At 43.2% G+C, this 21,538-nt stretch overlaps 1 protein-coding gene across 7 annotated transcripts in view; it reads left to right on the top strand.

The window, feature by feature from the left end:
• Window positions 1–12,633: 12,633 nt before the first annotated feature.
• The window catches only part of LOC125261873 (NLR family CARD domain-containing protein 3-like), a 47,595-nt gene continuing 38,690 nt past the window's right edge, over window positions 12,634–21,538 (top strand). For 3 of the 7 annotated variants that reach the window (XM_048180430.1, XM_048180432.1, XM_048180434.1), the window contains exons 1-3: window positions 12,634–12,903; window positions 17,494–17,590; window positions 17,853–17,966. In XM_048180430.1, the coding sequence (XP_048036387.1) occupies window positions 17,541–17,590; window positions 17,853–17,966 (164 nt within the window). In that variant the 5' untranslated portion in view covers window positions 12,634–12,903; window positions 17,494–17,540. Of the gene's footprint in view, window positions 12,904–16,512; window positions 17,199–17,493; window positions 17,591–17,852; window positions 17,967–21,538 lie in introns of those variants that run through there. The other 4 variants (XM_048180433.1, XM_048180435.1, XM_048180436.1 and 1 more) reach the window with 2 other exon arrangements.

The following is a 21,538-nucleotide window of genomic DNA, read 5'->3' on the forward strand; positions in this document are numbered from 1 at the left end:
TACACATATGGGACCACTCACGTAGAGGGGTCACGACATATGGGCCCCAGCCAACAGACAGCGTCAGCAACGGATGTAGGCCTGGCATCAGACACTCCGCAATGTCCGAGCCGAAGGGGGAGGCGGAGGAACTCGACAGGGTTCGCCAAGCGGGGAACACGACTGGAGAGAAGTATGCACGTATCCGGCCAGTGGCGGGAATGGCATTGCAAGCCGACACTTAGAGTGGGTACAACACGTCTACCGACTAGTGGATGCGAGTACACGTGAAGATACCGGCTCTACACGTAGGCTATAAAACCTAGCGAACGTGTTGGGTGTCGCCCAGCCCGCAGCTCTACAAATATCTGTCAGCGAGGCGCCATGAGCCAGCGCCCAGGAAGAGGCCACCCCTCTGGTGGAGTGGGCTCTCAACCCGAGCGGGCAAGGCACGCCCTGGGATTCATACGCCAAGGCGATGGCATCCACTATCCAGTGGGCCATCCTCTGCTTGGAGACAGCCTTTCCCTTCTGCTGGCCTCCGTAACAGATGAAGAGCTGATCTGAGGTCCTGAAGCTTCGCGTTCTATCCACGTAAACGCGCAGAGCGCGGACGGGACAGAGCAAAGCTAGGGCTGGGTCTGCCTCCTCCGAGGGCAGCGCTTGCAGGTTCACTACCTGATCTCTGAAGGGAGTGGTAGGAACCTTGGGCACGTATCCAGGCCGGGGTCTCCGTGAGAAACACCGGGCCCGAATTCTAGGCACGTTTCGTCGACCGAAAATGCATGCAGATCCCCTACCCTCTTCAGGGAAGCCAATGCAACCAGAAGAACCGTCTTAAGAGACAATAGTTTCAGGTCGACTGATTGCAAAGGCTCAAAGGGATGACCCCGGAGAGCTGTGAGAACCAGGGTCAAATCCCAAAAGGGTACGGAGGAAGGGCGAGGAGGATTTAATCTCCTCGCTCCCCTCAGGAATCTGACGATCAGATCGTGTTTCCCCAGGGACTTACCCTCAACTGCGTGGTGATGTGCGGCGATAGCAGCAACATACACCTTGAGGGTGGAGGGAGACAGCCTTCGCTCCAACCCATCTTGCAGAAAGGAAAGCACGGATCCGACCGAACATGATCGGGGGTCCTCTCGGCGAGAGGCGCACCATTCGACGAACAGGTTCCACTTCAACGCATAGAGATTCCTAGTGGAAGGAGCTCTAGCGGAAGTGATGGTGTCTACAACCGCTTGCGGGAGATCACTCAGAACCTCCGCATCCCGTCCAGGGACCACACGTGGAGGTTCCACAGATCGGGACGCGGGTGCCACAGGGTGCCCCGTCTCTGAGTCAGGGGGTCCTTCCTCAGAGGAATCGGCCAGGGAGATGCTGTCGCGAGGAGAATGAGGTCTGAGAACCAGGTCCGAGTGGGCCAGTACGGAGCCACTAACAGAACCTGCTCCCCGTCCTCCCTGACCTTGCACATGAGTTGTGCGAGAAGGCTCACTGGGGGAGACGCATGTTTGCGCAGACCCGGGGGCCAGCTGCGTGCCAGGGCATCCGTGCCGAGCGTGCCGCCGGTCAGGGAATAAAACCACTGGCAGAGGGCAGTTTCCGGGGAGGCAAACAGGACTACCTGGGCCTCGCCGAAACGCTGCCAAATCAGCTGGACCGCCTGGGGGTGGAGCCGCCACTCGCCCGCAAGTAGATGCTGCCGTGACAGCTCGTCGGCTGCACGGTTGAGCACACCTGAGACACGAGTGGCCCGAAGGGACCTCAGATCCTTCTGACTCCACAACAAGAGATGGCGGGCGAGTTGCGACATGCGACGGAAGCGTAGACCACCTTGACGGTCGATGTACGCAACGGCCGCAGTGCTGTGTGAGCGGACTAGAACGTGCTTGCCTGACAACAGCTTCTTGAAGCGGGCCAGCGCAAGACGAACCGCTAGCAACTCGAGGCAATTGGTATGCCAATGCAGCTGAGGCCCCGTCCAAAGACCTGTCACTGCATGCCCGTAGTACGTGGCCCCCCATCCCGTGGCAGAGACATCTGTGGAGACCACAGCGTGCCTGGACACTCGTTCGAGGGGTACTCCGGCCCGCAGGAACGAAGGGTCCAACCACCGGACAAGGGTGCGACGGCAGCTCGGTGTCGCGGGGACACGGAGCGTGCCGCACTGCCACGCCCATCTCGGGACCCGGCCGCGGAGCCAGTGTTGAAGCGGTCTCATATGAAGCAATCCGAGCGGCGTTACCGCGGCTGCAGATGCCATATGCCCCAGGAGCCTCTGAAAATCTTTCAGTGGAGCCGCTGTCCTGCACATGAGCGAGCTCAGGCAGTTCAACACCGACTGGACGCGCGCCTCGGTGAGACGCGCAGTCCGTGCGACCGAGTCTAGCTCGAGACCGAGACAAGAGATCCTCTGCCCGGGGGCAAGTTTGCTCTTGTCCCAGTTGACCTGAAGACCCAACCGGCTGGGAGCTAAAACCATGTCGGGTAGGACTTTGTACTGACATGCCCGACCCTCGAACGCAGACCGACCTAGGAAGGGTCTGTGTCGAGGCAGAATCGAGACATGAAAGCACGCGTCCTTCAGGTCTATTGCTGCAAACCAATCCTGGGGACGGTCCAGGATTGGCCGTAGCCCACCGCCCTTTTTCGGTACAATGAAGTAGGGGCTGTAGAACCCCGACTTCATATCGGCTGGAGGGACCGGCTCGATTGTATCCTTCGCCAGGAGGACAGCAATCTCCGCCCGGAGAACAGGTGCACTGTCCAACGACACCTGAGTGTAGTGGACAGCCCTGAAGACCGGGGGACGCCGGGCGAACTGAATCGCATAGCCGAGTCTGATAGTACGAATGAGCCAACTGGACAGGCTGGGGAGCGCTATCCACGCTTCCAGAAACTGAGCCAGCGGGACCAAAGGCACCACAGACGCACCGGGGGTGGGGCAGCAAGGCAGAGAGGGACCCGACTCGGACGGCTTGGGAGCGGCCCGGAGTGGGGTCGGACTCTGCGAGGCAGCAGTGTGCATGGGAGACGGCGCACGGGACGCGGTCTGCGCCATCACACTGCCGCCGGCTGGCGAATGGGGAGGGAGCTGCCAGCGGCGAGGCGGGGCCCGACACACTGACAGACACACCTAGTTGTGACCTGGAGTTTGAGGAAACTGCCCTTTTTGTGGCAAAGTGGGTACCGCTGGACTCCGGAGAGCCAGCGGCGGTAGATGGACAGCCGCCACAAAATCCCCCCGGCCCTCCTCCGGGGGTGGGAGAGCAGATGGAATACTCTCCCAAAGGGCAGGAACCTTCCGCTCCAGGTCGCCACGTGGGCTGGGCACCACGTCCGCGACCGGCACCCTGTTGTCTGGCTGGTGTAGACTGCTGCTTTGCCGACTTAGCAGGGCGGAGGAAGACGCAGGCGGGCGCCCTCGGCGACGAGCAGGCTGAGGCTGAGCCACGGGCGGCTGGGTGGAGGCAGCAGCGGACCGCCGTGGCATGACATGTCTGATAGCCTCAGCCTGCTTCTGTGCAGCGGAGAACTGTTGGGCACAGCTCTCCACCGCGTCGCCGAAAAGGCCGACCGGAGACACGGGGGAATCCAGGAACCGATGTTTGTCGGTCTCCCTCATGTCTGCCAAGGTCAGCCAGAGGTGGCGTTGCTGGACTACCAGAGTAGACATCGCCTGGCCAACAGAACGCGCTGTCACCTTCGTTGCCCGGAGGGCAAGGTCAGTGGCAGCGCGCAGCTCCCCAAGCAGCTGTTGGTCAGGACCTTCCTGGGGCATCTGCGACAGCGCTTTTGCCTGATAGACCTGCAAAAGGGCCATCGCGTGCAGGGCAGAGGCAGCCTGCCCACAGGCACTGTAAGCTTTCTCAGTCAGACCGGCTGAGAATTCACAGGCCTGGGACGGGAGACGCGGCTCACCGCGCCAGCCAGCGGCCGTTGGACACAACTGCATCGCAACAGACCGCTCGACTGGCGGGATCTTCGCGTATCCCCTGGCTTCCCCGCCGTCCAGGGAGGTGAAGGCGGACGAGGGACCAGGCCCTGTACGAGCCCCATAGGGAGCTTGCCAAGACCTGGTCACCTCATCGTGTACTTCCGGGAAGAAAGGCATTGGGGCGGGACGCTGGATTTGACCAGCGCGACCCCCCCCAAGTACCAATCGTCCAACCGAGATGGGCCGGGACAGGGTGGAGGGTTCCACTCAAGCCCGACGCACAAGGCGGCCCGGGAGAGCACAGCCGTGAGCTCGGGATCCGACTCGGGCAACGCTACCGTCCCGGGCGGCAGCGCGTCCGAATCTTCCTCCCCCGAGGACTCAGGCTCACCTTCCGATGCAGCGGTCGACATCCGATCCGCCGCCGGCACACCAAAGGTAACGGCTGGACAGTCCGTAGAGGGCCCAGCGGAAACCAACGGTGGCACGATGGGTTGCGGTGCTGATGAGGCGGCAGGGGCCCGAGGAGCGTTTCCGCTCGGCGGGGAAGCCCTGACCGTAAGCCTCAGGTCACCCTTCCTATACACCGCCGAACCGTCATTCCGGCCCGGGCCGGAAAAAACGGTCGAACGGGGCACAGGGGAGGGGACCCCCGCTTCCTGAGACTTCAGGAAGGAGAGTCTCGACCTCAGCACCGCGATAGTCATGTTCCCGCAATGGGAACATGAACCATTCACAAAAGCTGCTTCAGCGTGCTGAATGCCCAAACACGAGATGCAACGATTGTGCCCATCAGCAGGGACCAGGGAACGACCGCACCCATTAACGCACAGACGAAATGACATACTGTCAGGGTTCGTCTGTAAAGCTCTTTTAGAAGGGGAAAACAGTCAACTCGCTCGTGCCGAAGCACACAGGGAGTGACGCGATGTGCCAGGTACACCACTCCCTGGACACACCGAGGAACCGGCCCAAATCGCAACACACACACTTTCACTCTAGGCGTGTGCTGTGAAAACAGCAGTTGAGAGCTATAGCTCGGATCCTCGGGAGCTCGCGACCTCGCTGTAGCACCGTTACACCGGCACACACGGCTTGCTGTGAATCCTCTTCGAGGCAGTTTAGTTCACACAAAACAGTCTTCTTAAACAGGACACCACTGAATGGCTCCGAAGCGAAAGACAGAGTGCGATTGCATCTGCTTCCTATTTATATACACCTGTCGGGGGCGGTGCGCATTATGCAAATATCGCACGCCAATTCCATTGGCTTGTTTTAGTTTACACGAAGCTGATAGGGCTCTCTAAGCGATATCCCGATTCGTCGGTCACTACTGACGTACGTCGAACGTGACCGACTGAAAGGGAACAAGTTTTTATACATCATCACCAAAATGGGGCCATTCAAACCCTTTATAAAGTCCTCCTTCCTCTGGAAACTGTCTCATAATGGCTGACACAACACATGCAGGTAAGGGCTTCATGATGTGCCTGCCCAGAATGCCATAGGCCCAGCGGACAACTGGCCTGTATGCTGTAGCGGTATTGCCTGGAGATTGGGACAAAATATCAACAGTGATCGTCTTACACCAATGACATCAAAAAGTGTGACATAGTTAGTCATGACCTAAATATATGCAATCTGTAATTGAGAAAAAAAAAAATTCAGATTGTTTCAATATTTAAATCTTTAATTTACTGTTTATTTATACATACAAGTATTTAGCTCAGAGCAATAAATAATCTCTGCCCTAAACATACTCATGTCTGCTGGCCTGGAGAGGTCCATGCTCCTGTCTGAAGAGCATATAGGCTATCTGGAGCACAGATGGGTTCAGAGCATGACATAAGACTGATCAAATTAGTTTCTGTTATCGGTAAGTATCAGTACTCCTAGATGACCAATTTTACTATTGCCTGATTTATGATAATAATCTACAATATTGTGATCTGAGCACAGTGTTACATATCGTAAGCTAACGTATATATAGCCAATCTATAACTAACACTGGTCTCTTACCCTGTTCTCCACTGGTTCTCCTCACACCACAACTCAGTTTGTCTCCTCTGACTGTTGTTCTGTCTAATCCTGGCCTGTCCCTGCTCTCTTGGCTGCACAGAAGGATCATAATTGTATGGCTGTGGTCCATCATATGAGTATCCATAAACATTTACAACTTCGTCAGCATCCAAACTGTCAATGCGATTGACCGCTCTCCCTATCGTTACGTCACTTCCGATTTTTGGCATTTATTAGATGCAGAAGTAAAAATTTCTCACAAAAACGACCCCAGAAGCCACAATAGCGTATTTATACATTTATTTTAAATTAATTACATTAGTTTTCTATACATTGAGTCATGTGGGCTCTAACCTGCAATATCCCCAGAGTCAGGCATGTCTTGTATATAGTGGAGCGACATCAGTCAAGTCAAGTCACCTTTATTTATATAGCGCTTTTTACAATGTAGATTGTGTCAAAGCAGCTTTACATTGATAACTGGTACATTATTTTGGCTGCACAGCAGCTCTTAAAGAATAGTGTCAATGCAGGCAGATCAAAGCACTGTTGAATATCAAATGTCAAGTCAAATGTCAAGTGTCCCCAACTAAGCAAGCCAAAGGCGACAGCGGCAAGGAACCCAAACTCCAACAGGTGACATCAGGTGGCAAATAGGTGTTAAAATGGAGAAAAAAAACAGGCTTAGTCGGGGGGGCCAGTTCTCCTCTGTCGAACAGTGCTTTGTTACAATCAGGTTGCTATCATAAGTCTGATAGGATCACAACAATCAAAGTATTTATTTCATTTCCATCCAGTTGAGGATCGTATTCATCACGCCGGTATGGACGGTTTGTTGAGGAACTGTGCCACTGGCTGTCGTGTCGATGAGGCCTTCATAATACTGAAGGCTGATACTTCACAACTTCATGTGGGTAAGAATGGAGATATATGTGCAAATCCCAGGTGATTGGTGACAGGAGTGGAGAATCTGTACTCTGGTAAGTTTAAACGAGTGGACAGAGTTGCAGGATCTGACGCTGATGGACTGGATGAAGCCTGACAGCAGTTTGTTTAGTAGTCACGTGATGCATGTTTTTCAACAGTTCTTCAAAATTTAATTTCTTCACAGTGTTGTATAATTATATGTGATCTAGGTAGGGAACCAAATCTAGAAAAGAAGTGGCTAAATGAGACAAAAGAACTGGAAGTCCAGTTCCATAATAATAGGCCTACAAAGGGCAGTAATGCAAGACTGAAGATGGACATTTAATTGAAAAATAGGATACAGTCTCTTCAAATCACACGGTGGAGCAGCGGAGCTGACTGGAGTCACTCGACCGTTAGGATTGCAGCTGTTCGTGGATGTGAAGCGAAAATAAGCAGGTAAAATACAGATTTTCTAAACTTCTTTTTATTATTATATGTTGTTTTTAGCATTTTGAACCGTCCGGATGCCTGAGTCGTTAAACCAATGAACTGTGTGTGTTTTAATGTTTCAAACGGTGCGGGCCGTTAATCATTTAAAATGTTTATGATGTTTAAAATTAACATCAGTTGACAGTAAGGTGTAGTTTTGTTATTTACTTGACATTATCAAAGTCCTAACATAGTCCCTTATTTTGTTTAGGCTTTCTGTTATATGTTGTTTCCACTGTAAGGCCTACTGCCACTTTTCCATCTGAGGAAGAAATGTAACGTACTTTGCCAAACACGACGAGTAGCGTGGATATATAATTTTTTTGGGATTGAATCTACATGAATTTTCATCAGCCGTTTCTTTAGATTATGGATTTGTAAATTAATGCGTCCCATGCACTCATCTCTCTCTCTGCAGATAATTGAGTTTCTGATATTAAAGACATGGTGAAAAGGTAAGAGTTGCACCATTTAAAGATAATATAATTGCCGAAATTTATATGTTTATGTTTTGTTTCTCACAAAAAGTTACATATCTCTTCTCTTGTCTGTATGAATAACAGGAAGAGTACGTTGATTCCTGTGGACCAAATCATTGTTAATAGCCACAGCACTTTCAGTGATTCTGTTGAGTCTGTGTCCTACAACTACCTGAACATCTCATAGCCAGCAGGCCAAGGAGCAACGCTGGAGCTCTTGCAGAGGTACGAAACCAGCAGTTAAATTCATACATCAAAACATTTGTGAAACTCTCTCTCTACATTATCTGTCTACATTACTGGACACATTTGAAAATGTTGTTTTAATATTAAGATGTTCTTAGACCACATTATCATTTCAGCATTTTCCAAAAGTTTCTCTTTCACACTGAGATGTCGGAAGACTCTTAAATCATCCTCCTTCGCATGCTGTTAAACGTAAGAAATGATCATGTTTTCTCTGGACTCAGTGTGAAAGGAAGGCCAAAACATAAAGAGAAATATGCAGAAGTATCTGGGTTAATGTAGACGTAGACCCTCTGGCATTCACTCTCGCAAATTCCCTCCACAAACACGCTTTGTGTCCTTTTCCACTTTTCTGATATTTTTACTGTTAATTTATTAAAAGAGCTCTATAGTAGAGTCTGTTTCATTACTCATGTTGTTTGTTTGACAGATGCTTTTTCAGGATAAACCCCAAGGGATCAAAAGCTGAGAAGAAACTTCAAGAAAGCAGATGACGTTCAGTCCACAGCATGTGTGTCAAACTCCGCTCCTGGAGGGACACTGTCCTGCAAAGTGCTCCAACCCGCTCCAGAACACCGGCCTTGGAAGTTTCTAGCAATCCTAAAGACATTGATTCGCTGGTTCAGGTGTGTTTAATTAGTTTCTGTAGGGCCACTGTCCTGCAGAGTTTAGCTCCATCCCTGAGTTTGACACCCTTATTCAAAAGGTTCTTACACTCTGAACTGAAACTGCAGACTATGACTAGAAGACAAACATGGAGATCATTCTTCAGAAGGGAGTCCAATCTCCCTCCATTCACTTACACAGACATTTTCATCGGTGTCATGCGGACTTTAAGGACACTCACTCTTTCCTGCTTTGTTTAATTTTGTTTTTTTAATGGCTCTTTGTAATTCATCTGTCGACCAGTGTTCAGGTTTTGAAGGCAGACTGTTTAATTATTATTTGACCTGTAACTTTTTTTTTTTCCGTTTGTAACAAATTGTTGTATGTACATATTAAGTATACTGCTGTAATTGAAACCATTACTAGTTTTAAAACTGTTTTTGGCTTTTTATAAAATAAAAAACTAATAATCATTCTTCTGCAGTTAAGACTGGTTATTTGTATATAGCAGCATTTAACCTTATTTACAGGGAATTTTATTGTTTTTGTTTTATTGCCCCTTCTGCCAGAAAATTACCGTTTTTTTACAGTGTGCATCGCTGCATTTATTTTTGAATAAAGATGAAAATGGTGATATTGAATTGTGATTTATTTGTATTTGTATAACTGTATGTTGTATGTAGTCCCATGTTTCCACAGGGTGGAGAACATGTTTTCTGTGCCAGTTAGCTTTGTTTGGCTCAACAGCTAGTTTCAACAGGAAATGCATTACACCTTCGTATGCATCTCCAGTTATCACCTGCTGCTGAGACAATCAAATGGAGTTTTTGGAAAATGATCTGGAACAGTATGCCACGTTCTGAAATGGGACTAGATCATTTTCCAAAAACTCCATTTGATTGTCTCAGCAGCAGGTGATAACTGGAGATGCATATGAAGGTGTAATGCATTTCCTGTTGAAACTAGAAGTTGAGCCAAACAAAGCTACAGGAAAATTAACTGGCACAGAAAACATGTCCTCCACCCTCTGGAAACATGGGACCACAGTTATAGAAGTTATAAAAACGACGTCCAAAATAAGTCTAAATTTGATGTTGAAACGATCACATTTGGACTATAAATAGCCCTTACACGGAGGTCTCACGGACGTCAGCATTAGACGTGCAGAAGATGTCGAAAAAGACGTCGCCTGGCGTTACAAATCTGCAGACTCGGAGCTGCTGCATCTACAGTCCCGCATTCTCAGTCCCCTCGTTTTTCGAGACAGCGCCTCCTGTCAAATTGGATCGGATAAACGCGTAAAGAACTGAAACGTGAGTATCGTCAATTTTATTCAATTTTTTAATCAAACTACTTTATAGCTCATCGATACACCAACATATGAATAGTCTATTTAATATTTGTAAAGATAGTTTGTAACAAAATTTGAGCCGTTAATATATGTTTTTTTTCGCCTTTTTCCCCCGAAAATATTTTGATAGCTAACGTTAGCCTTTAACCTTGGACTTTTTGTAGACAAGCCATTGTAAAAATTTGATTAAAATTAGTTGACATTAAAGTAGACCAATTAAATACATTAAGTGTGTTAATATCAAAGAATGCCATCATTAATTATTTAATCAGATTTACCGTTTTACCTTTTTTTAATTATCGGACCTTTTCTCCTAAAACTATAAATTGAATTAATTAATTCCAGAGTAATTATTTTACTTTATATAATTTATGTAGACTACTTAAATTAGTTTTTATAAAATGTAAGTATTAAAATGGATTAATATTAATTTAACTGTGATATGAAGTTGTTGCCAGCCATTTACAACTCATACAATTGCCTAATAATCACATTTACTATGCCTTCACTATGTATTAACCAGTCTATGGTATTAACATGTGAGCTAGAATGTGTCTTTTTTTTGGGTTCCTTGTTTTAATTTGTATTGACTGAATTTGACTGTATGGGCTCTGTGGGGTGGTCTTAAATTTTGAATTTGAGTTTGACTCTCTCTCTTTTTTTTAAAGATGGATATAACAATTCAAAGGGGGAATTCACTTCCAGAAATACAGAAATGTAATAAATGCTGCAGTGATTTTCACTGCCCATTCTGTGCCCCGATATATTTCAAACCGACAAAGTTGTCCAAAGTTCAGAAACATATTAAGGGACACTTCAACAGAGCAGTGCAACATGAAGGTAACGTTTGCAAACATCTTTTTTTTTTTTTTGCTTTTTGAAAGATCATAAGACTGTGTGTGACAGTGCAATCGTATGCTGTTGTATTCCAGGGTACACCATACATCGATGCGGTCGCCCCTGCCAAACCCAGCAACATTATCATTGCTTGTACTGTCAGTCCACAATTTTAAGAAAGCCAGATTTCATCACACATTTAGGATCCTGCAGGTGATAACTGGAGATGCATACCAAGGTGTAATGCATTTCCTGTTGAAACTAGAAGTTGAGCCAAACAAAGTTACAGGAAAATTAAAATAATGCACCACTTTCAGTTCTGTCAAAGATTGGAGCCCCTCCATCTAAAAAATTTATATCAGTTCATGAGCCAACTATTTCATATTACAGCAGACTAGGCAGAGTCATGGTGTCTTATGATACAAAATAAATTCATGGCACTGTCCTTGTGCAAAAACACAGAGATCATGCACACATAAATACGTCACAAAATGGCACTTATTCCACACCAATGCAGAACTCTTTCGGAAGGTCCGGAGCACTGAAAGGAGCGCTGAGGAGTTTCAGGTGACAGCAATGGAGGAAAGTGATGGAACTCCTGTGGGAGAAAACACTTACTCACCAAAGGATGCTCCAACAATACAAGGCATGGTACAATACATCTTAATGAACAAAAAGATACTATTCCCAACCATTTGACACTTTCTTCAGTGGATAAGGAATTTCCACGACACCTGATTCCTGAGGAGACATTGTGCTACCACTGCCCAAACCACATGGTCCTGAGCGACCCGATCTGCATTACTCAAAAGGCTAAAATTCTTACACCCACAGGAATTGTCCAAGGTGGATTATTTATTTATTTTTATGGTTATGATTTTGTACTTCTGATAATGTTGCGTTTTGAACTGAACCACTCTTGTTTTTACAGCTTTTGTGTCTGCAGGATATTGTGGGTGAGTTTGACTTTAATTTTCTCCCAAACTGTACAGTAAAATGATTTGACAATGATTACAGTAATATCTAGAGTAAAGGTACTTTTTATAATTTTTATTTTTGATGTGTGTATGTATGTTTTATATATAAAAATAAAACAATTTACATTAACCATGTATCATAATTAACATTAAAATTAATAAATAATGTTTAATAATTATTGTATATATAAAAACATTAAAATCAAAAATTTTAATTTAATAGTAAAATTAATTATCAATATTAATTAACATTACTATTAAGATTAATGTTAACATTAATAATGTAGAACAATGAACGAATATTAAATATTACAATCCAACAAAAATGTAATACAATTAATAAATTATGTATAAAACTCATATTAACATTAATTAATATTCATAATGTATAATAATTAATGTATATATATAAAACATTAAAATCAATAATAAAAAACCATTTAAAAAATCTAATTAATAAATGATTCATAATCATTACCATTAATATTAACATTAACATATGATGTATAGCACAAATACAAAGAACAAATTCGAAAATAAAAGTCTTTTTTTTATATAAAAAATTATTTGAGTCATAATAAGATGGGGAAAAAGCAATACATAACTTATCTGATGTCTCTTCTTGCCCTTTTTACGGTTAACTGCAAGATTATAAAGGAAACTGCCGTCTTTAAATGCATTTAGACCGTTTCCAGCACCCATACCGTAAGTACAGGAATAGACGCGCGAACTAAAAAAAAAAAGAAAAGTGCGGCTGGCTTGACCGCAGTCCAGCTTTGGGTCTCTCTCACTCAAATAGAAAGTGAATGTCCCCCGTCGCCATTTTAAGTTAGTAAAATACAAATACGACACAGAAAAAATGCGTGTCCTGTATGGAAGACCATAAAGACATTTATTTCTTTAGACGTCACGTGTACAGACGATATAACGCGTAATTGCGTGTAATTTCATGTCCTGAAACGCGTGTCTGCAGCTGAATACTGTCATAATGTAACAGCTGAGCTCTGCACTGCAGGATTGTTCGAGTGTTTGAGGAGTTTATCACAGACTGTGTGCGTCCATTCGACTAAAGTGAGTTCAGTATCATTCCTTACATGTTTAGGATTGATTAGATATCTGTGTGTCTAGAAATAATCGAGTAATTTGGTCAGAAATCCACTCGAGAGAAATGATGAATCATGGAGAAGTTGTTAATGTTATTTAAAGTATGGAAGAAGGGAAACTCCCTGAGAGCTGGAAGATGAACCAGGAAAGGATGTTAGTAAAAGCCACCAAACTACAGGACTAAAGCGTTGACTTCACATATGTGTAAACTGATGGAAAGAATGATCAATGAGAGTTTAATGTGTTTCTTGGAGAAAAGAGGCGTGATAACTGAATCTCAGAGTGAATTTAGGAGAAGAAGAGACAGAATGGAGCAGTGTTGTGTTTAGAGGATGAAGGAGGAAAAGCCCAAGTAAATAAAGAGTGTGTGGATGTGAAGCCATATGATATGTTATGGAGAGAGGGGCTAATGATTAAACTTCACAAGATGGGAACAGGAGGGAGAGTTTTTAACTGGATCAGACCCGGCGCCAGACACAAATTCACGGACGGGCATTACATTTTTTTTAGGGGGGCACAAATGAGATCAACCTTATTGCATAATAACATTAATTATGAATTAAATGGACCAAAAAAAAAAAAAAAAAAACGAGGAAGAACTAAACACACGTCGCATGGGCTCGACATTGCCCGGGACCAGGTGATTTTTTAAAGGGGCAAGTGAAAGAGAATTTTACTTGCCTGGCCTGATTAAAACGCCAATAACAAAAAATGACTAACAAAATGTTGCGCTGTTGAGGCGCTCGCGCTGCCTCTCGAGGAGAAATCGAAACAAATGAGCGCAGCATGACAAATGTTGTTTTAGGATGTTACAAGGTATGTAGGAATTCCAGCGAAGAAAAAAGTCATGTCTATTCTCAGAAAAACATAAAACAAACACAACAGAACTACTGTATGTAGAAGCTATTCACATGAACTAAAGGGTTTATCCTCTCATTTATTTAATACGCTACTCCACATAATAAGCAATTATGTTTATTGTTTAATTATTATTCATTAAACTTATTCATAAATGTTTAATTATTAAATATATTAATAAATGTTAATTTCCAACATACTTTGGGTTCATTTTAAGCAAGAAATGCAGTAATTTTTAAACAATAGTTGAGTTAAATAAAACTACCCAGCAGCTGACCTGATACAGACACATATGTGAAACGGACTGATGTTGTCTTGACCTGGAGCGAGGTTTACGTGACATAACGTCACTTTGTCGGACGCTTGAACATTTTGAGTTTACTCGCTTCATTCGCGCGTGAAATTCACTTCACAACAGATGCGAATTCGCGTCATGAGAGGGGCTCTCGCTCTCCTTTAAATATGTGTCCCAGACTCTTCCACTTCTTTTCTGCACACTTCCTCTGAATAAACACAACTTGTCTGCGGGAAAGTAGTTGTAAATTAAGATAAATTTGCCGGCTTTAACAAGCTTGTAGTCTCAATATGTGTTTATATATAGCTCAAATTGAGTAAAGAGAGTTTTTTTTTTACAACTTACTAGATTGTCCGACCTCCTCACTCACTTTCTTTCAAGCAAGATCCCTTGGACCCTATACCTTTTTTGGCGCCGCCCTCTTTTGGCGCCGACTCTGCTACCACTGTGCGTCAGAATGTTTGTGTCTAATGTGTTTATTTTATTTATTTATTTTATTTATTATTTATTTATTTCTAAGCTTATACACTAGGGATACATACATGCAATTTGAACGGGTACACTTTGGCACAGTCATATTTTGAGGATAACTATACATACAATAGGCGTGTTTGTGTGTGTCGGTGTGTGTGTGTGTGTGTGTGTGTGGTGTGTATTGGGGTTTTGCTGGTGCCCGTGGCCACCTGGCCATTAACCCACATGGGGTGATTCTTTTGTCCCCAGAGCTGGCGACTGGGGTTTTCTGTTTAGCTTCAGATGGGCCACAAAGATGCCAAAGTCACAGACTCTCCTTGACCGGCCGGAGCCGGGTCCGTGAATTATATGGAGGGGTCAGATGTTAAAAGCACTCTTTACTTATACCGTTGTATTGCTATTCCTGATCCTAAGCAGTCGTTACAGAAGGGTGTTGGGTAGATGATGCTCTACTTTTTATGGTCCATAACACTTACAGTCATCTTGAAACTACTGCCAGCTCTGTCAGGATCATGTTTTTTGATTTTTCGAGTGCTTTTAACACTATACAGCCACATATTTTAGCCAACAAATTAATTGATTTTAAATTGCAAAATACAACCATTTCCTGGATTTTAGATTACCTCTTATCATGACCACAGTTTGTAAGGCTTGGTAATAATCTGTCTGATACCATTTTAACTAATACTGGAGCACCTCAGGGCACAGTTTTAGCTCCCTTTTTATTCACACTTTATACTGCTGACTATAGCCAAAAATTCTCTGATGATACTGCCTTAGTGGGTTTACTTAATCAGGGCGATGATTCTGCTTACAGAAGGGAGGCTCAGTGTTTTTTCAGCTGGTGTGAGTCTAAATTTTTAAAACAATGTAGAGAAGACTAAAGAACTTGTGATCGATTTTAGAAAGAAAAAAAAAAAAAGAGAAGGTCCTTCCAGTCACAATTAATGGTCAGTTGATTGAAATTGTGCAGACATAAATTCTAGGCGTCCACTTGGATGAAAAATTGAATTGGAAAGAGAATACTAATGTCCTAATGAAGAAGGCCCAGTCGAGACTTTTCTTTTTGAGGAAACCTAGATCAGTGCGTAGACTGCATGTGATGGTATTTTGGCCAGCTGGGAACTCGTGAAGAGCTTCTAAAATGTGTAAAGTAGTCAAAACAGTGGCGGGAATCCCTCCGTCACACACACACGATCTGCAGCTTGGAGACGCGCGTCTGATGCCTGTGATGGGCAAACTCGCGACTATGACATTAGGGTCTTCCTGTTTTTGGTTTGTTTACATGTCTTTGGTCCGTATTGCATTCATATATCAATCGAACTGCACCAGAGTTTGTCTGGAAGCGGACCGAGACCTATCTTTTCAGCAGTCTCGGTCCGCTTGTTTGGTGCGCACCAGGGTTCGGATGGCAGCGTTCACATATGTTCAAATGAACCGCACTAACCGAGCAATCGCACCAGGGTTCGTTTTAATCGAACCAAACATGACAAGTGTGAACGCACCCTTAGGGTCACGGTTTTGGAACAGTTCGGTATGTGCTATATTCAGGACAACTGTCAAATAAAATTAAAGAAAATAAGAACAAATAATCAAACTACAAGCAACAGCACAAATCAAGACAATAGAGCAAAGATTCAAATAAATAAACAGTGTTTTTCAGATTAATTAGGTATCTAACAGTAGTTTTCAGGTGCAGAATTTCAATAAAATAATCAAATATAAAATAACACTGCATGTAATATTCACTGTACAAATTAAATATAATTTAATCATTATTAAAATTACAAAAGCTGTTCAGTCAAGAGCAGAGTAATTTCTTTGTCTTTTGTTGGTTGATTAACATTGAAAACACAGACAGCAGGAATAATAGGCTTCTTTCCCTTTAAGACATAAAGCAGGATCCAGTACATATACTGTTACAGTCTTTCTGCATGTGTACTGTTTACGTTCACGTTCACATAACTGTTTGCTTGCTAGGATACTCGACAAGACGGCATGTTGACAATTTTTGTGTGAATTTGTCCTTTTAAGCTTAAGATTTGAAAAAGACTCAGTATTTGCTGTCTCAGTATTTGCTGTCTCAGTATTTGTGTCTGTAAGACGCAGCTTTCTGTGCTCGAGTTCTCGTTCACGTCTTGCTCTTGAATGTTTAAATTAGCAAGGTTTAAATGAGGTTAGTTTAATCACAGATAGCAACGTGTGCGGTTCAGGTCTCACCTGCGCTCGTGCGCTATCAACACCTGGGCGATGACGGTGTAAATGACGGGTCATATTCGAGCATACGGCACTCGCATTGATCAAAGTTTACAAAGAGTGACTGATTTTCCATGGTTTTTGATTGTGTTGTTGTAATGTACTGGGAAGCCAGAATGCGTATCCATCGACTGAATCTGAACTCTGTCTGTCTGTTTTACATGTTGCTACTTTCAACAAACCATATTATAGATGCGTCGTCAGATTTAAGATGAACCGCAGTGCAAGTGTGTGCCGAACCGTGGGTGGAGAACAACAACGATTCAATTCTTTTTGTGTGAACAAGGAAGGAAATAGTTTATGCAGGAATTTCCATGTATCTTCCTGATGTTGAAGCTGGAGGATTTGAGAAGTTGTATCTTGTAAAAGTTTGATCGAGGTGAGTGTTCATGTGTGGTGTCTTCCTCATTAATATGAATCTCTGGAGGACATTTAAGTGATTGTTTGATATAAAATCTTTAGTAAAGGGTTTTTTTCACTTCAAGGTTTCTTTTGTGTTTGGTGATGTCTGTGATTCTTCAGAAGTTTAACAGCATTTGTGTAAACATGACTGAGCTTGAGTTAACACAGTCACATGATCCTCCTTCTTCCACACTCGAGATATGTTCAGCTGAATTCTGAAGGTTAATTATTTTAATCATTTAATTTAGTGTCTGAATGTTTTGTTGATTCAGAGTCATTGGAGGAGATCAAACTCATCAGATTCTCCTGCAGCTTCATCATGACTGATTCACAAGGATCCAGAGATGGAGATTTTTCTCCAGGATGCAGGTACTTTCATCAAACACTGATAAATATTATGTTACATCACAGGAAAAACATCTCACAGATCACAGAAACATTTTACATATATATTATTGCCTGTTTCTGCATGTGTTTTTGTTCTAAAACTAAAATGAAATATTAAAAAGAACAAAGTTTCCTTAAAAAAAGTGCTTTTGATGAAAAAATTAAAGTTTATATTACTATATATTATCATAAAGAATGAACACTTTAATCTAAAGGATTAAACTGAATGTGTTCTCTGTTCCAGTTCAGTCCAGCAGAAGAGCTCAAACCCAGAGTCCAGCTGTGTGTCTGTGAAGAGTGACAGATCTATGGATAACCCACCAGAGTTAAAGAGTGGAGACAAACGGCCTGATCTCAGGTACTCAGCATAACATTTCAATAAAAGATGTGCTTATAGTATTAGATTTTGTATTAGAATATAGGGAAGGTTTTAGTGTTGGGGTTTTCGGGCTCAGACTTGCATTTGTCACAGACTCATTTTTACTCGAGCATTTGGGATTTAAAAAATATTTCCGAGTGCAACCGAGTCCAGCGCTGTCTGTGAAATTTGCTCCAGGAAAGATGATGGAAATGTCACTGGCTGACTGTGTCAGAACCACGGCATCATAAAAATCTGTCGTATGCATGTGTTTTTAAGTCTTGTCAGTTTAAACGTTCAAGTGAATTTAAGTTGTTGAACTGAACTGAATTCGGATCTTGTGCATACACCCGAAGCGTGTGCACTTTTCACATCTTAATATGTTTCTACACAGTGAAATACGCAAAAAATAGTGTACCAGCAAAAGTACGAATGTGTCGTGAAAAAACAACAACAAAAAAAGACAAAAACAAGGAGACTGTCTGAACATTTTAATAATTTATTGATCAAGTAGTGTTTTCTGTGTTTTTGGCTGCAGAGATGAAGTCGACAATGACGACTCATCTGAATCATCTCCACAGTAGTGGACGCTCACGTTTATCACATGACAATAATTGTTTTCCATTTGTACTGGAAAAAGTAGACATTTCAAGCTTTCTATAGATGTGTTTCTCATGTCTGTGAGGCAAGTACAGTTGAGCTCAAAAGTTGACATACCCCTTGCAGAATCTGCAAAAATGTTAATCATTTCAACAAAATAAGAAGGATCATGAAAATTGAATGTTATGTTTTTTTTTTTATTTAGTACTGTCCTGAATAAACTATTTCACATAACAGATGTTTACATAAAGTCCATGAGACAAAAAATAGCTGAATTTATTAAAATGTACATACCTTTGATTCTCAATACTGTGTGTGGTCACCTGATGATCCACGACTGTTTTTGTGTTTTGTGATGGTTGTTCATGAGTCTCTTGTTTGTCCTGAGCAGTTAAACTGAGCTCTGTTCTTCAGAAAAATCCTCCAGCTCCTGCAGATTCTTCAGTTTTCAAGCATCTTCTGCATATTTGAACCCTTTCCAGCAGTGACTGAATGATTTTGAGATCCATCTTTTCACACTGAGGACAACTGAGGGACTCAAACACAACTATTAAAAAAGGTTCAAACATTCACTGATGCTCCAGAAGGAAACACAATGAGTTAAGAGTCGGGGGGTGAAAACTTTTGAAAAAGATGATGATGTGCAAGCTTTTCTTATTTTGTTTAAAGAACATATTTTTTCATTTAGTACTGCCCTTTGGAAGCAACAAAAGTTACAATTTATCTTGTTCATCCAATTCAAAACATTTACATCCCTGGCACTTAATGCATCATGTTTCCTTCTGGAGCATCAGTGAATGTTTGAACCTTTTTTAATAGTTGTGTTTGAGTCCCTCAGTTGTCCTCAGTGTGAAAAGATGAATCTCAAAATCATTCAGTTGTAGTGATTTTCACTGCAAACTCTGAACGTAGTGTTTGTTAATGTCTCTTTCCTCGCAGGCTAGAGGCTCAGAACGTAGTCGTCTCTGTTGCTGCCTCACAAGCTGTAGACTCAGATCACGGGATCTGTTGTTGTCTCTCTGGACGAAATAGAGGCTCAGAACGAGTATGTATCTGTCAGTGTCTATCCCCGTACAGGACAGACTCAGAATGATGTATCTGTTAATGTCTCACTCCTTACAGAGTTAAGACCCAGAACAATATCTGTTATGTCTTCCCCCTTTGAAGGGCAGACTCAGAACAAGGAGTGTCTGTTGAAAGGGTACGTTTATCCCTTTCCGATGAGGAGGAGATTGCATTTTGACGCTTCTCCATTCCAGTGCTGTGATTGGCCGCTGGCATCAGAGGGGACACACACAGTGTGGCCCATCCTTCTCTCCCCTGTGGAACTCATTTGCATAAAGCACAAAGTTGGAAGTCTTTACAGTGTCTTTAAAGTTTATTAATGCATATCTCACTTTCCAAACCACCACCAGAATACCTTTGGCAATATTCTAAACAAATAGAGACTAAACATGATGGAAAAAGATTGAACTGTCATTCAATTGTACATTAACAGCTGAATTTGTATCAGATGTTGCATCACAAATGGCTGTCACTGAGAATACTTATTTCTGTCAATAAGTGTGAAATGGATGTGTAGTTTGCATCAGCTCTAAGGTTTTCAAACATAGTTTTGAATGGATTCGGATGGATCTTTGTGATCTCTTTGTTTCACCCATTGCTGCTAAGGTCCCGATGAATTTTTATGGCACTCTGTGGCCAACCTTAGGAAGCAGTCTCTAGATGGGTGAAGGGCAGTAACTGCATGTGGACCAATGAGAAGTCCTGTCCTTTCCAGGCTTGGTACAAGAGGTCTTCTTCTTGCCCTCTAAGAGGTGTCTGGATGTTGTCCTTACATCTTTATCTGATGGTGTTGGATAGTATGTTTGTGTTAGTCCACCAAGATCCAATCAATATGTAGCAAACCTGTGTCCACTGTTACGGACAGAGAGGAGCCTGGCCATAAACTGAGCCCTGGAATGTGCTGTTCACTACACAGTCATTGTTGGAAAGGGTTTTAATAAGCAAAAATGTTGGAAAACTGCAGAATCTGCAGGAGCTGGAGGATTTTTCTGAAGAACAGAGCTCAGTTTAACTGCTCAGGACAAACAAGAGACTCATGAACAACATCACAAAACACAAAAACAGTCGTGGATCATCCATCATGATGCAGTATGAAGAATCAAGCGCATGTAAACTTTTGTAAAATGTAAAAGTTTTGATTTATTTATTTATTATTATTTTACAAAAGCACAACGTTTTGTTGTTATTGTGAGTGTACACAAATAAAATTAGTTCCTTTACGTTGTCAAATGATGTATTGCGGATTGTTATCTGTGTGACCAAAAATGAGGGAGTATGTTAAGTTAAATGCAAGTGTTTGTTTCCTCCATGTTGAGTTATCTGTCATGCAGGAAGCGCACTTCTCTTCATCTTCCACACTCCTCACAAACACTTGAATATGTGCCAAATAATAGTGCACATTTCAGGATAAAGTTAGAGCGAGCGGCCATGACAAGCTGCTACTACTAACATGGTTTCAGTGAAAAGCCATATTTGAGGTCGATGATCGGCGAACATTTAGATTTCCTTTCCGACATGCTGTAATTTCAGCCGTGTTACAATCTGTCCGTCATGGACTGCGTGACTTTTTCACTTCCTGTGAAGTTTGTTTTTCTGCGACTAACCAACTAATAAAATTTTGGTTGTCTAAGGCTCTTCTCGTTGACTATTAGGGGTCAGTCCTAATTTTATGAATCTTTTAGTGTGGGCCAGACTTGAGACAAATTTTAACCAGGCCGGGTGGCAGGACTCATGAATTGGGGAACATTTATATTTCTCAGGTAAAAGAATTCACGTCCCCGGGATGGTCTTACTCTTTTAAAATCGTGTCTGGAGCGGGGCACAGGGATGTCCAGCCGCTTCTGTCCAAAGAACCTCATGTCTGGCAAAGTATCACAGAATCAACATTTATTAAACAGACGGTCAGT

Source organism: Megalobrama amblycephala, unplaced genomic scaffold (genome assembly GCF_018812025.1).
Source record: "Megalobrama amblycephala isolate DHTTF-2021 unplaced genomic scaffold, ASM1881202v1 scaffold517, whole genome shotgun sequence".
NCBI lineage: Eukaryota > Metazoa > Chordata > Actinopteri > Cypriniformes > Xenocyprididae > Megalobrama > Megalobrama amblycephala.